The 16,180-nt window shown below is 40.6% G+C and overlaps 1 protein-coding gene and 1 pseudogene across 1 annotated transcript in view; one reads left to right on the top strand and one right to left on the bottom strand.

Annotated features, from left to right (window-relative positions):
• SYNE1 (spectrin repeat containing nuclear envelope protein 1) overlaps positions 1-16,180 on the bottom strand; it is a 456,348-nt gene that overhangs the window by 374,102 nt on the left and 66,066 nt on the right. Inside the window, exon 2 of the mRNA XM_067701747.1 lies at positions 10,670-10,731. Within this exon, the coding sequence (XP_067557848.1) occupies positions 10,670-10,731 (62 nt within the window). The remainder of the gene's footprint in view (positions 1-10,669; positions 10,732-16,180) is intronic.
• LOC137205086 (importin-9 pseudogene) lies at positions 12,415-15,374 on the top strand (annotated as a pseudogene).

Raw genomic sequence — 16,180 nt, 5'->3', positions numbered from 1 at the left:
TTCATTTTGAAATGATGATTTTCTTTGTAATCTTTTAGTTGCGTATTTGGAAATAACTAATTTATCGTTATGCTTGAGATTATCAAACTAGTTTTAGAAAATCAATTCAAGAATGGTTTCTGGGGTGTATTATTACATTTACTTTTTCCTCTTTGCCTCCTTATCTCCTCATCTTAGTTCATGAATAGTCCCACCAAAGTGTGTACAAGGAAACAGATGGGCTCAAATTTCAATTTCGAAAGCGTTTCCATGTTATCTTTTAGCACCATTGGTGGAAAGACAACTGAAGAAGAATAAAAGCAGCCACCAAAGTGATATTTTATGACTGTGAAGATGTCAAAGTCATTATTAGTTTAAATTATTTAAAAACAAACATGGAAAATCAAAAGTGTTCCTTTTAAAGGAGTATATGAATCTGACTTGGTCTTAAAACAAAACGTGCTCTTAATAGAGCACATTTGGGTTGAATCATGTGCTCCTCCCCCAAGATACGTGGAAGTTTTAATCCCGGTACCTCAGGATGCGATCTTATTTGGAAACAGGGTCTTTAGAGAAGTAGTCAAGTTTAAATGAGGTCATGGTGGGGGGGTGGGGTGGAGAGTAGGTCCTAATCCAATATGACCAGTGTCCTTACATGAAGGAGAAATTTGGACACAGTCTCAGACAGGCGCAGAGGCAGGGACTGGACTAATGCAGCTGCAGACCAAGGAACCTCAGGTACTCCAGGCCTCCAACTGAGGCTAGGAAGAGGCAAAGAAGGATTCTGCCCAGAATCTCAGAAGGAAGCATGGCTGTCTAGTCTCAAGGACTGTGAGATAATAAATTTCTCATTTCATGGCGCCCAGTATATCGTACTTTGTAACGGCAGCCCTCGCAAACTAATACAGAATGTAAATAAGGTTCCACGGTGCTTTTTCTTTCAGTTCATCTAAAAAGTGAGGAGATGCTTATATTATGCCTGAGGTCACCCAAAAGTCGGTATTTAAAATGTTCAGTGCCTATACTTAATGGCCCCTTAGATCTAAGGCTGGCAGATGGAGAAAGGGCTGTTTATTGCAAATTGAAAGAGAAGCTCCATTTATAGAAACACTGAACAACGGCTATCTCTGACCTACTTTTTTCCCAAAGGACTTAATGCCAAATCATATATTTATTTCAAAGTCAAATATCATAAAGACTGAATCAAAGGTATTTAAATATAACACTCTGTTCCATTTGACAAATTCAGAGAAAATGTGAAACTATAATTATTTGATAACAGTATAACCGATGTTTAATGTTAAGATTACTTATATTACCTTTTTCTAATTAAAAATAAAATTTTAGGGGAAAGATTTTTGGAAAACACGTCTTTAATCTGTCCCCTTTGGGGGTCAAGGTGACACTGTACAATAGCCTATGGGTCTTGCATAAAGTTTAGGAATTTGCTAAGATAAATACATTTTTAAATGTGAAAGAACTAATGTATTTTTAACCGCCAATTTAAGAAAAATATTCTTCCTAACAAATTCTTCTGCTTAGAAATGCAGACTATTCTGATAGACCTAAAAAACCTGCAGTCATTAGGTGGGAATCCCCTCAAATTCAAGCCCACCCAACTCTGTCTTCCTCTCTCCCCCATCCCAAACTTAGGCACATCCACACCCATCCTTCCTATTCCCCCTCTGGCCTCAGAGATTGGGAGCTGTCTCTCCTCTGGTAAAAACCTCTGCCCGTCCTCTTGATTTTCTCCCCACCCTGCCTCTTTAGGAGTCTTGTATCTTAAAATACGCTTGTTTTCCTTCATTTTCACCCTAACCCTCTCTACCAGTTCTTGATCATTCCCTTCCATAGACACACACTTAAGACCACTCTTTATTGAAACAGCTCTTACCAGACCCCATGTTCTGCTTTAGCTAATACTCTATCTCCTTAACATGTAATATACACTCAGGTCCTAACGTCCTCACCTCTCATTTACTTACCGGTTTGCTAGAGTCGGGTTTCTGCCACGACTTGGCCACCCCCAGTGATGGCTAATGACTTCTAATTGCCCAATGAAAAGTGTTCATCTCTACTAAGTCATTTCCCTCTGTGTAACTGAACCTATTAGCTTTCCCCCAAAGTCTCTTGTATTCTCTGTCTCCATGAATGATCCTAATCATCTGTTCAAGGCAGAAATCTAGGAGTCATTCTTGATTCCTTCTCCCCCAGCTTCCAACTGATGACTCAGTTGTATCGGGTCCACCCCTACCCATTTTTCAATCTATCCACTTTTTCTCCATTCCCCCACCACTACTTTAGTCCAAAGGATCCTCACCTCTTATCTGAGTTATTGCAAATTCACTTCACCTCCAATTTTACTGGTTCCTGCTCTAATTTATGTGAGAGGGGTGTGGGGGAAAATGAGAGGCGGGGGAGGGACAGAGAGATGAGAGAGAGAGAGGTTGAGAGAGGGGTTGAGCCCAGAGTGATCATTTCATTTTCCTAAGACTCTAACGTCTCCGGTGCCCATAACACAACATCCAAACCCTTTTAATGGCTGACCTTTGATCGATTCTCAGTTTCCTCTGTTGCCAACCCATTCCTGGAACCCATATTTTCAGGTATTCTGAGCTTCACACTTCCTTTACTGTGCCAGGCTCTTTCTTACTTCTTAACTTTTGAAAACATTAGTTCCTTCACCTACCCAGTCCCAAGACATTTCTCTGGCTCCAGCTTAAATGTTTCTTCCTCTGGAAACCTATTCCGATGCCCTCCTTCAGGTTACTTGTATGGTTGGCTGCGCTTGCCCTGTGCTCGCTGACACCCTGTACTTCGCTGCTCGTGGAATTTACCATACACACGTCTCTGTAACTGCTGTCTCTTCTGCTGGCCTGTCAGTTTCATAATGGCATGGACTGTATCTGTTTTTGTTCACCACTGTATCCACAACCCCTAGCACATAATAGGTGCTTGAAAAGTATTTGCTACATGAATAGCTAAATAAACGAAAGAAGCATGGTGTATATAACACAATGGTTAGTGCCCAAACTTTGGAGTCCTGGAATTGAAATCTGGTTTTCCACGTACCTGTTATATGACCTTGAGCTTATTAATTAACGCTAAGCTTCAGTTTCACAATCTATAAAATGGTGAAAATACTACTTATATTTGATTGTTGTGTTATTTAAATAAAATAAAAGATAAAATTGCTAAGGCACAGTAATCGGCACATGATGAGTTCAGTAAACAGCAGCCCTGCAATTTAAAAACCTAGTTAGCAATGAGTGATGACAGCCAGCAGTGAATCAGGACCTAACTTTGAAAAACTCTTACTTGGATCAATATTGGGCTAATTTAAAAACAAATGCTCCACCTTCTTTCACTGACAAAGCAAACAGAATAGAAAGAGGCAGGTTTCTTCTTAAAAAGGAAGAAAATTATAGGGTCCACGTTTCAGTATGACGCCCTCTTCCTGAAAGGAATTATCAGATATATGAAATAAACAGAACCCACTAATTTTTGTTGATGTTACATTACATTTTATCGACAATTTATGATTTGCAATGTTTTGCATAATTTCAGAAGCGTGAAGACTTCAATTTGACAACAAAGCAAATATTTTTTTAAAACTGATAATTATATTCACAAATTTGAGTAATCTACAGAAAATTCTCGGGGTTTTTTTTTCCTATTTTTAATATAAATTTTTGTTTTAAGAAAAGCGTATTTTTTGAAAACAGATTGCTCTCTCATTTGCACCCAATGTCTCCATACTACTGTCAAAATACTTATAAAGAATTGTTACAATAGAATAAAATGTCATCAGTAAAAGACTTTTGTTTTATTTAGTTAGCAGTAAATAGTTTTCTTATTTGCAACTAAGCAAAGTAGCCTACAACAAAAATGAAAATTTCCCATTAAAAACCCTCCCCAAATTTATCTCCACAAAGCATCTTTTGCACATCCCCCAATGCACCCAACATTGAATGATCTTAGGACACAGGATCAATTTTTTTTGCTTCTCAACTCAACATCCCAGCTCTGTAAACCTGCTGCAACTTATTATTAAAGCTATTTTTGGAAACAGTCAATTTCCAAAGAAGATTTTTGAGAAAACAGGTATAATTTTTTTCTTCCAGTTTTATTGATATAATTGACATATAAAGCTTTCTTTCTAAATAAGGTGTTTATTTTTTTAGTTTGCTTAAAATCTTTAAAGAAGGCATTGCAGTAGCAAGACATAATCACAGAATTTAGGATGAGATGGTTTATCACTCTAGTTTAAATCCACAAAAATTCCCATGACTTGTGCAATAGCTCCCAGACAACTGAGATCGGCAAAATATTTACAACTTGCATTCTAGAAGAAAGTCGAAACTCTTTTTTTCCTGCCAGTTTAGCACCTTCTCCTTTCTTGTTCTCAGAGATAAATAACTTGGCATGTTATATAGCATAAATAATAGGTGAATTAAGACTAGTATCTGATCACCAGCATGAAAATATTTTTGACATGGGTCACTTCCTTGCCTTTATTGGTAGATGTCAACAGAAAATTGTAGGAAACACACACACACATACACACACAACCAAGGAATAAAATGCATTTTAATTATTTTGAAGGATTTGGTTATTAGATATCTGAAGCCATTCCAAAGCACAGCGCTATGTACAATAGGAACTGAAATACAAACATCTGATACGAAAGAGGAGACAAGTTCATTACTTAACATCATTCTGGGACCGAGGTTTGGAAGAAATTCTCATGTGCTTCAAGCCAGACCTCAGGATGAACCTGTGGCCTGTTATGGACTGAATGTTCGTGTGTCCCCCCGCCCAAATCTATATGGTGAAGCCTTAACCCCCAACGTGATGGTATTTGGAAGTGGGGCCTTTGGGAGGTAATTGGGTGTAAATGAGGTCATAAATTCCTCACAACGGAATTAGTGTCCTATAAGAAGAGGAGGAGAAACCAGAGTTCTTTCTCTCTCTGCCATGTAAGGACTGAAATCAGTCGACACATTGATCTTGAACTTTCCAGCCTCCAGAATTTCAAGAAATAAATGTTCCTTGTTTGAGCCACATAGTCTATGGTATTTTGTTACAGCAGCCCAAGCTGACTAATACTGGGTCTAAGTTGCTTGCATATTTACTGGGCAAAATAAATAAACATAAACAATACACCAAACCAGACTCAATCTGACCCAACAAATTACAGAACACCAGGTCCTTTCAAAGCTGACAGCAATTATGGTTCCATCCTTGGAGCAGACTGTTGTTATAGGACAAACCATTGGCTTTGGTTTTTTAATAAGCAAGAAAGAAGAGGAAAAGTTGGCTCAAGAATCTCCGGAGAGGGGCTTCCCTGGTGGTGCAGTGGTTAAGAATCTGCCTGTCAATGAAGAGGACACGGGTTCGAGCCCTGGTCTGGGAAGATCCCACATACCGCAGAGCAACTAAGTCCGTGCGCCACAACTACCGGGCCTGCGCTCTAGAGCCCGCGAGTCACAACTACTGAAGTCCGCACGCCTAGAGCCCGTGCTCCACAACAGGAGAATCCACCGCAATGAGAAGCCCGCGCACCGCAACAAAGAGTAGCCCCCGCTCGCCTCAACTAGAGAAAGCCTGCACCCAGCAACGAAGACCCAACACAGCCAAAAATAAATAAATTAATTAAAAAAAAAAAAAAAGAATCTCTGGAGGATAAGGAAAGACCTTGAAGCAGATCAAGTGGCTTCTCTGTGGATTCTTTTTCTAGTGAGAAACATTTTGATTCTAAGTATGGCTTTGGGCCTGCTCTATGACTGAAAACCAGGGGCCAGGGGAGATATCCATGTGTTGTTAAAAGGTAAAGAAGAGCTGAAGACCAAATATCTAAGAGGCTGTTTTCACGAGAGACTTAGTGAGATTCTGGGCATAATATATGCTTCTGTGGAGTCCAGGTGATTAAGGTAGGGGTGTGTGTGTGTGTGTGTGTGTGTGTGTGTGTGTGCAGGTGCTTGTTGTCTGTGCCTGGGGTGCTAAGTGATGGGCACACTCTAGCATCACACCATGACTTTGGGAGCAGGCCTTCTCACAGAGACAGCAGGAAAAGTGACACAGTGTACTTGTCCAGAGGCCAGATAAAAGATAAGAACCTCAACTTGCTTCTGTTGCAAGTAAGGTATTATCATTTCCAGAAGTAAGTCAGCACACTGCAATGGGGAGGGAAGTGTGTGCTTCCATGTAAATGTGACCTCAAGGAGACTGTGAAGCCTAGAATGTACAGGTTGCACATGTTTTTATAGAGAAAGTGTACAGACAGAAATAGAGATGGGAATGGGGATAAAGATAGGGATGGAGAGACTGAGATACAGATGGAAAGGGAGTTGGGCAGAGGTGTGATGGAGAAGGAGATGGGATGGGAGAGATAGAGATGATACAGGAATGGAAGCAGGGTGAGAGGGAGAATGAGAGAGAAGTAGGGCTGGGATAGGAAACTCAAATAGGAATAAAGGCAAGCAAAGGATGGGTACAAGAGAGAGGGAAGAGTAGGGAATCATGGGACCAACCGCTGAGACAATCACAGACATAAACATCCACTCTGTAGTTATCCTAAAACTCTCAACTATCAAAGCAGGGTAATGTGGTCAGATTTTATTTTCAAAATGTTTTTAACTACAAGTGAGTCAGAAAAGGAAAATGTTTTCCAATGAAGTTGCAGGGTACATTTGGTAAGATACTACGATGTCAGTATAAATAAGTTCCGGATAACAAGCATAGGTATATCACTGTTTCAGTTTTCAAGGCCCAAGAAAGAAAGAATAGCAAGTACAGAGGGGAAAACAAAAGAACAACAACAAAAAAATCCCTATTGCAGTAAGGTTACAATGGAGCAGTTGCAGAGGTAATAATTTTCTGGGTCTTTTGAAATGATACTATCGATGCAAAAATTTGTAAAGTAGGGAAGCCAAGTGGACTTCAGATTCACGTCTGCATTAAAATCTCAGCAGCACCAATGGCCAGGTGTATGAAGAAGAACGCTACAAAATAACCTGAGTTAAGCACTTAGCACAGTGCCAGACATTAATCGTTATTTTTTGCCCATGTGACTGATGTTTTTCCTACTCTAACAAAATAAGAAAAGATAAAGAATCTTTGCTGTTGCTGTTTCGTTAAGCCCCTCTGCATGGTACTCGGAGCTGTGCTTAGAGCTATTAGGATTTACGAAGAACTCCAAGAATTAGCACATGCCTTGAAGACTTTACAATGTTGATGGGAAGGTGAGATATGAAACAGTATAAAATCATTTAAGATATACTGGCGGAGGGTGGGGATAAACTGGGTGATTGGGATTGACATATACACACTATTATATATAGAATAGATAATTAATAAGCACAGGGAACTCTACTCCATACTCTGTTATGATCTATATGGGAAAAGAATCTTCAAAAAAGTGTATGTATGTATATGTATAACTGATTCACCTTGCTGTACAGCAGAAACTAACACAACATTTTAAATCAACTATATTCAAAAAAAAAAAAAAAAAGAATGCAGTGGTAAATCCAAATGCAATGACTCAAAAGTAAAAAAAAAAAAAAAAAAAGCTATCTCTTTCTCATTAAAAGAAAAGACAAACTAGGGACTTCCCTGGTGGTCCAGTGGTTAAGAATCCACCTTCCAATGCAGGGGACGCGGGTTCAATCCCTGGTCTGGAAACTAAGATCCCACATGCTGCGGGGCAACTAAGCTCACACGCCACAACAAAGAGCCCGCACGCTGCAATGAAAGATCCCACATGCCGCAACAAAGATCCCGCATGCCGCAACTAAGACCCGACACAGCCAAATAAATAAATAAATAAAATACTTTAAAAAAAAAAAAGAAACTAGCTATCTTCTACTAGCATAGGCAAATACTCATAGACCCACAGACCACACATACACAAAATACATGAAATCTCTAAACTCTAGCATATTTTTAAATTAAAATACTCTGAGCACATTAAAAAAAAAAGACATGCTGAACTTTTCCACCTGTGCTGCAGGTTCTGGAGAAGCGCTGAGATTCTGATTCTACCAAAGCTGAGGCAGGAACAGCAGAGAAGGCAGGGGGATGGCGCTGGGGAAGGAGTGCAGGGGAAACCGCTAACATTCTGGAGCCTTTGCTCAGGGTTCCACATGTGGTCAGAAATGACTTCATGAATGAGAGACGTATGTGCTACACATTAAGGGCAGGACTTGTATATTTAGATGGGGAATAGCAGGCGTGAGGTCACAAAGCAGGACTCAAAAAAAAAAAGAACATAAAAGGGTACACACTGGTACAGCCCCTTCCAATACCCAGTTATCACATAAATATGTAAAGTAACTTGAAACAATGACAAAATGGTGATAAAAACAGATTAGAAAACAAATTCTTGGCATATAATCCTTCGACAAAGGCCCTTTGTATACTGTGTGCCACGGCACACATTCCAATTTTAGCTTCTTTTTAAGAATTCAGAACACAGATAAGTGTGTCCCAGGAATTCTGCTTTAAAATCTTCTGCAAAGATACTCAACCCTATTAAAAAATATAAAAATAACTATAAACTATTTTCACCAGATTGGAAAATACTGTTGAAGAGGATTAATAGTATAAGGAAATGGGCATTCTCAGAAGCTCTTGGTATATATTAAAGTTATAGACATGTATACTTGTGGACTATCTACCCCCTTCTAGAAATTTATCCTAAGAAAAATAATCAGACAAATGTACAGATATATATGCCCAAGGACTTTCACTGTGACATTTTATATAATATTAACCAACTGGAAACGAATTATATAACCACTGATAGACGACTGGCTAATTATGATTTATAAAGAATTTTATTATATTTATAATGACAAAGTATTAGTCAGCCATTAAAATGATTATGTGGCTCTGTATCTAATCACATGGGAAGATGTGCAGATGTGCTGGGTGAATAGAGGCACACAGAATAAAAGTGAATACAGAATAAGTGGCCTATAGCCACTTATGTGAGACTGTGCATGCCAGCATGTAGAAAAATGGTGATCAATATGTCAGTGATGGTTATATCAGGACTGTGGAATTTAAGGTGATTTTTACTTTCATTAAACTTTTTAAGAAGTTTATTATCAAAACGATTTACAATTAGCATGTAACCTTTTTATGATATGAAAAAACAATAACTCTATTTTCATTTTGGAAAAAAAAGAACTGTCCTCAAACGATGAGGATTCTGGAGTATAAGTAGTGGCTGTGGCCAGATGACACCAGCCAAAGCTTGAGAAAATGAGCCCCAAGGGCATTCAGTGCCTTGTCACAGGGCAGATTCTGGGTGCAGCCACTGGGCCAGAAAACTCCCATTTTACCAAGTGGCTTTTGGAGAGATTATAGGAAAGATAATCCCATTCTATCCTGTATCTAGGCACATTCTTCTTTTTTTTTTTTTTTTTTCAGGCTGCGTTGGGTCTTCGTTGCTGCGCGTGGGCTTTCTCTAGTTGCAGCGAGCAGGGGCTACTCTTCGTTGCGGTGCGCAGGCTTCTCACTGGGGTGGCTTCTCTTGTTGCGGAGCACGGGCTCTAGGAGCGCGGGCTTCAGTAGTGGCAGCACGCAGGCCCAGTAGTTGTGGTACACGGGCTCTAGAGCGCAGGCTCAGTAATTGTGGTGCACGGGCTTAGTTGCTCCACGGCATGTGGGATTTTCCCGGACCAGGGATCGAACCCGTGTCCCCTGCATTGGCAGGCGAATTCTCAACCACTGTGCCACAAGCGAAGTCCTAGACATTCATCTAGTCTTCTCTTTTTGCTGGATTTTGAGCTTCCCAAGGCCTGGGAAAGTGTTTTACTAGCTTTTTTCCTGTCTCCAAAGCCTATCATAGACACACAGTAAGCAGTCCATTTGTACAATGGGACTGAGATAAGCTGCCATGCTTTGTTTGCTCATGAACTATGAAAAGAGGCTTTGGAGGAGTCCGCAATCAAAAACTGCTCGTAGGATTATGCCTTGCACACGTTAGGCACTGCTCTCGGCAAAGATCCTCTAACTGAATGCAGACAATTGTCCTGTCATCTGCGTTTATTTTTACAAATGTAATGTTTTTTGGTTCACATATTTTTTCATCAGCATTATAAGAGATTAATTTTTTTGTAATGTAGCTACACGGAAATTTGTTTTATGTTAGTATTTATGTTCCAAGTCATTACAATGTATGGATACCCAGTCACCTGATACAATCTAAGGTCAGTATGGATAATCTCAGACTGATTAGCCTTTGCAGTGTCCTGCCACGACGGTTACTCTTCTATAAGAGCACCTGAGAGGGGAGTCCAGACACGATCTCCTTAGATAAAATTCTTTGCTCAGGGCAGACTACTCATTGTTTTTTTCTGCTCCAAATAGAAACAAACACAAACAAAACTCTACCATGAATTCTCCTTCTGATGTGACACACATCAGTACAGAAGAAACAACTGAATGAAATATTTCATCAAGATTCATGGAATCGACATGAAGTAACTGCTTTCAACTCTGGTTATCTATTAATTTTCTTTGAAAAAATGTTAGCAGATGCCACAATTAAACTGATAGGTGCCAACATTACTGACTAGTTATAGTGACAATAGCCACAGCAGCATTACTTTAAACTGTGTGTTTAATGATGTATTGGCTCAAACTAAGTTAACATAGAACTCTGGGTAGTTTCCTTTACCTTGGCCAGATGAGAGTTGATCCATTTTGTAAAAGTACGTTTTTGTACTATCTCTTGCTCATCTAGAAGAAAAAAAATTATCTGGTTAGATAACATGTCATGAAGTTGTATCATGAAAAAAATTCATAGTTACACAACTCTAGAAATGATTATTATATTATTTTATCTTATAATTCATTTTACCAATTATTGTCTTGAAGGAAGAGCCAGTGAAACTTCAAATATATTAGGCAAGTCAATTATTTATTTAAAAATTATCAGCAAATGCTTTAAAATTTGCAATATGTTAGCCCTATGTTTCTCTTCATTCATTTATTGAAAGTTCACTGAATAATTAAACCTCAATAAATCTGTTTTTTAAAAAGTTCACTTGAGACCAACTAAGTGCCAAGTTTTACGTGTGGTGCAAAGGGATGCAGAGAGATGAAGAGGACACAGTCTCTACCATGATATATCTAAAGGTAAATATCTAGAAGACAACATAGGCAGTATGCTCTTTGACATCGGTCTTAGTAATACCCATCAAACTAAAAAGCTTTTGCACAGTAAAGGAAACTCAGCAAAATGAAAAGGCTGCCTACTGAATGGGAGTAGATATTTGCAAAAGATGTACCTGATAAGAGGTTAATATCCAAAATATACAAAGAACTCACGTAACTCAACATCAAAAAAAATAACAACCCAATTGAAAAATGGGCAGAGGATCTGAATAGACATTTTTCCAAAGAAGACACGCACATGGCCAACAGGTATATGAAAAGATGCTCAGCATCACTAATCATCAGGGAAATGCAAATCAAACCACAATGAGATATCATCTCACACTTATTAGATGGCTATTATCAAAAAGACAACAAGTGACAAGCACTAGAGAAAATAACAAGGATGTAGAGAAAAGGAAACCCTTATGCACTATTGGAGGGAATGTAAACTGGTGCACCAACTGTGGAAAACAGTATAGAGATTCCTCAAAAAATTTAAAAAAGGAACTACCATATGATCCAGCAACTCCACTCCGGGGTATTTAGAAAACAAAAACACTAATTAGAAAAGATATATGCATCCCTATGTTCACTGCAGCGTTATTCACAATAGCCAAGAAGATATGGAAGCAATCTAAGTGCCCATCAACAGATCAATGGATAAAGAACAAAGAACATGATGTGGTGTGTGTGTATATATATATATACACACACATATATGAAATGGAATATTACTCAGCCATTAAAAAAACAAGTGAAAGCTTGCCATTTGCAACAACATGGATGGACCTAGAGGGTATTATGCTAGGTGAAATCAGTCAGAAAGAAAAAGACAAATACTGTACGATTTCACTTATATGTGAAATCCAAAAAAATTTTAAAAAATGAACAAATATAAAAAAGAGAAACAGAGTCATAGATACAGAGAACAAGCAGGCAGTTGCTGGGAGGGTTTGAGGGGAGGAGAGAAGTAGGTGAGGGAGATTAAGAGGTACAAACTTCCAGTTACAAAATGAGTCACAGGTATTAAATGTACAGCTCGGGGACTACAGTTAATAACGATGTGATGCCTTTGTAGGGTGACAGACGGCAACTAGTCTTATGGTGATCACTCCGAAATGCATAGACACAGTGGATCACTGTGTTGTGTAACAGGAACTAACACAGTGTTTAGGTCAATTACACTTCAAAAACAGGCAAAGTCGCAGAAAAAGAGATCAGACTTATGGTTAGCAGAGGTGGGATGTGGGGAGGGGGAACGGGATGAAGCTGGTCGAAAGGTGAGAACTTCCAGTTACAAGAGAAATAAGTATTAGGGATTTAATATACATGATAAATACAATCAACGCTGCTGTGTGTTATATATGAAAATGGTAAATCCTAAGAGTTCTCATCACAAGGAAAACAATTTTTCTCTACTTCTTTAATTTTGTGTCTACAGAGATGAGGGATGTTCACTAAACTGTTTGTGATAGTCATTTCATGATTATGTAAGTCAAATCATTATGCTGTACACCTTAAACTTATACAGTGCTGCACGTCAATTATGCCTCAATAAAACTGTAAGAAAAAAAGTAGCAAAGTCAAAAAATTATAATAAAGGTAAATATTTAGAGGTGGAGAGAGACAAGAAAGGGCACATGTGTAGTGGAGGGTTATAGAGTAATGCAACAAGATAGAGGCATTACAGGAATTTCACCAGATGAGTAGTGCAGTGAACACACTATAATAGGGTAACCTCCCCAAATTCCCACCTCCTGGAGTAAACACCTTTGTGTGGGCAACTGCAACCAGAACTTGTGAATTGCTTCTAATCAACAGAACACAGCAACGGGTGATGTGATGCCACACCCATGAACATGTTACTTTATGTAAGATTCCTTCTGAGCTGACTGGAGTGACAGGTTCTCCTGCTGGCTTAAAGAAGCAAACAGCCACACTGTGAACAGTCCATGGAGAGGGCCCCAGAGCAGAGAACTGCAGGCTGCCTCTGGAAGTTGGGGGGCAGCCTCCAGCCAAGAGGCAGGAAGAAGCTCTGTCATACACAAGGAAACGAATTCTGCTAACAACCTGAATGAGTTCAAAAGTGGATTCTTCCCTCATTCAGCCTCCGGATGAGAATGCCGCCCAGCTGACACCCTGATTGTGGACTTGTGAGACCCTGAGCAGAGGGCACAGGTAGCTGCATGGACTACCACACAAATTGTGGACTACCCACAAATGTTTGGAGATAATAAACGAACGCTGTTTTAAACTGCTAAGTTTGGTAATTTGTTATGCAATAAGGTAAAACTAATATACAAAGAAAAAAATGTTGGCGTCTGGAAGGCTTTATTTTTTAATATGTATCTTTATTGGAGTATAATTGCTTTACCTTATTGTGTTAGTTTCTGCTGTACGACAAAGTGAATCAGCTCTATGTATACATATATCCCCATATCCCCTCCCTCTTGTGTCTCCTCCCACCCTCCCTATCCCACCCCTCTAGGTGGTCACAAAGCACCGAGCTGATCTCCCTGTGCTATACAGCAGCTTCCCACTAGCTATCTATTTTACATTTGGTAGTGTATATATGTCAGTGTTACTCTCCCACTTCGTCCCAGCTTGCCCTTCCCCCGCTGTGTCCTCAAGTCCATTTTCTATGTCTGCGTCTTTATTCCTGCCCTGCCACTAGGTTCATCAGTACGGTTGTTTTACATTCCGTATATGTGCGTTAGCATATGGTATTTTTCTCTTTCTGACTTACTTCACTCTGTACGACAGACTCTAGGTCCATCCACCTCACTACAAATAACTCAATTTCGTTCCTTTTTATGGCTGAGTAATATTCCATTGTATATATGTGCCACATCTTCTTTATCCATTCATCTGTTGTTGGACATTTAGGATGTTTCCATGACCTGGCTATTGTAAATAGTGCTGCAATGAACATTGTGGTATATGTATGTTTTTGAATTATGGTTTTCTCAGGGTATATGCCCAGGAGTGGGATTGCTGGGTCGTATGGTAGTTTTATTTTTAGTTTTTTAAGGAACCTCCATACTGTTCTCCATAGTGGCTGTATCAATTTACATTCCCACCAACAGTGCAGGAGGGTTCCCTTTTCTCCACACCTTCTCCAGCATGTATTGTTTGTAGATTTTGTGACGACGGCCATGCTGACTGGTGTGAGATGCCAGCTCACTGTGGTTTGATTTGCATGACTACAACGGGCTGTGGTGTGTGATGCAGGTGCTGGGCCCCCGCACCTCCGAGTTCACCACCGCCTTCGCGGGCCGCCTCGCGTCCACCCTCATCTCCAAGGCGGGGTGGGAGCTGGGGGAGAGCCTGGACCAGATTTTCCATGCCATCCTCAGCTAGACGCAGCAGGCAGAGACGCTCAGCGGCATGCGGTCCCTGATCACGGTGTTCGCCCACACGGTGCACACTCAGCTGGAGCCCCTCCTAGAGTTCCTGTGCAGCCTCCTGGGGCCCAGAGGCAAGCCCGCCCTGGAGTTCGCGATGGCCGAGTAGACCAGCCGGCAGCACCTGTTCTACGGGCAGTACGAGCGCAAAGCCAGCTCTGTGGCGCTGTGTAAGCTGTTCCACACGGCATCCACGCGGATGACAAGCGGCTACAGGACAACCGCATGAAGGGGGCGGAGATCTATGGCCTGGACGAGGGCACCCACACCCGCTCCAAGTCGGCCCAGAACCCTGAGTGCTGCACCAACTTTCCTCTGCTGGTCAAGACCCTGAAGCTGATCATCAACGAGCTGTCCAACGTCATGGAGGCCAAGGCCACCCGCCAGGCCGCCCTGCAGAGTGAAGCCAAGATGACTCCAGTGACACGTGGGAGGAACGGGAGGACGACGACGAGGAGGACGGCTTAACCCTTGCCTGATATTCTCGCCACTCGTAAATACGAAGAGCGTTACTACAGGGACGATGCGGAACACGACCCTGACTCCCTGAAGGACCCTCTCTAACAGACGGATTTGCAGGCGCACCTCACACATTTCCTCTGCCAGTTCGCTCACAGCCCTGCTACGTGGTGTTCTCAGGCCACCTCAACAATCATGACAGGCGGGTTCTGCAGACCACTGGCATTTGAAAAGGGCCTCCTCCGGCCTGCCACACACCGTTTTGCAACAAAGTGAGCAGAAGGAAAGAAATCGTAAAGATCAGAGCAGAAATAAATGAAAAAGAAGGAAGGCAACAACAGCAAAGATCAATAAAAGCAAAAGCTGGTTCTCTGAGAAGACAAACAAAATTGATAAACAATTAGCCAGACTCATCAAGAAAAAAAAGAGAGTAGACTCAAATCAACAGAATTAGAAATGAAAAAGAAGTAATAACTGACACCGTAGAAACACAAAGGATCATGAGACACTACTACAAGCAACTCTATGCCAATAAAATGGACAACCTGGAAGAAATGGACACATTCTTAGAAAAGTATAACCTTCCGAGACTGAACCAGGAAGAAATAGAAAATATGAACAGACCAATCACAAGCCCTGAAATTGAGACTGTGCTGAAAAATCTTCCAACAAACAAAAGCCCAGGACCAGATGGCTTCACAGGCGAATTCTATCAAACATTTAGAGAAGAGCTATCACCTATCCTTCTCACACTCTTCCAAAGTATAGCAGAGGGAGGAACACTCCCAAACTCATTCTACGAGGCCACCATCACCCTGATACCAAAACCAGACAAGGATGTCACAAAGAAAGAAAAGTACAGGCCAGTATCACTGACGAACACAGGTGCAAAAATCCTCAACAAAATACTAGCAAACAGAATCCAACAGCACATTAAAAGGATCATACATCATGATCAAGTGGGGTTTATCCCAGGAATGAAGGACTTAATTAGAGATATAAAGAGATGAAGGCCAGAGAGAGGGGCCAATGTAACACCTTTCAAGGAAAGGGTGAATTCTGCTCTTTCCATCAACATCTACTGTGTGCCAACTGTTGGCTGTAAACTAGATGTTGTGAGAATGAAAGATGAACAAGATACCATTTCAATTCCTCACCCTCTGAAA

This window comes from Pseudorca crassidens, chromosome 13 (genome assembly GCF_039906515.1).
Source record: "Pseudorca crassidens isolate mPseCra1 chromosome 13, mPseCra1.hap1, whole genome shotgun sequence".
In the NCBI taxonomy this organism is placed as follows: Eukaryota; Metazoa; Chordata; class Mammalia; order Artiodactyla; family Delphinidae; genus Pseudorca; species Pseudorca crassidens.
Note: the sequence above shows the minus strand (reverse complement) of the source record. Positions and strands in the feature narration are given on the sequence as shown.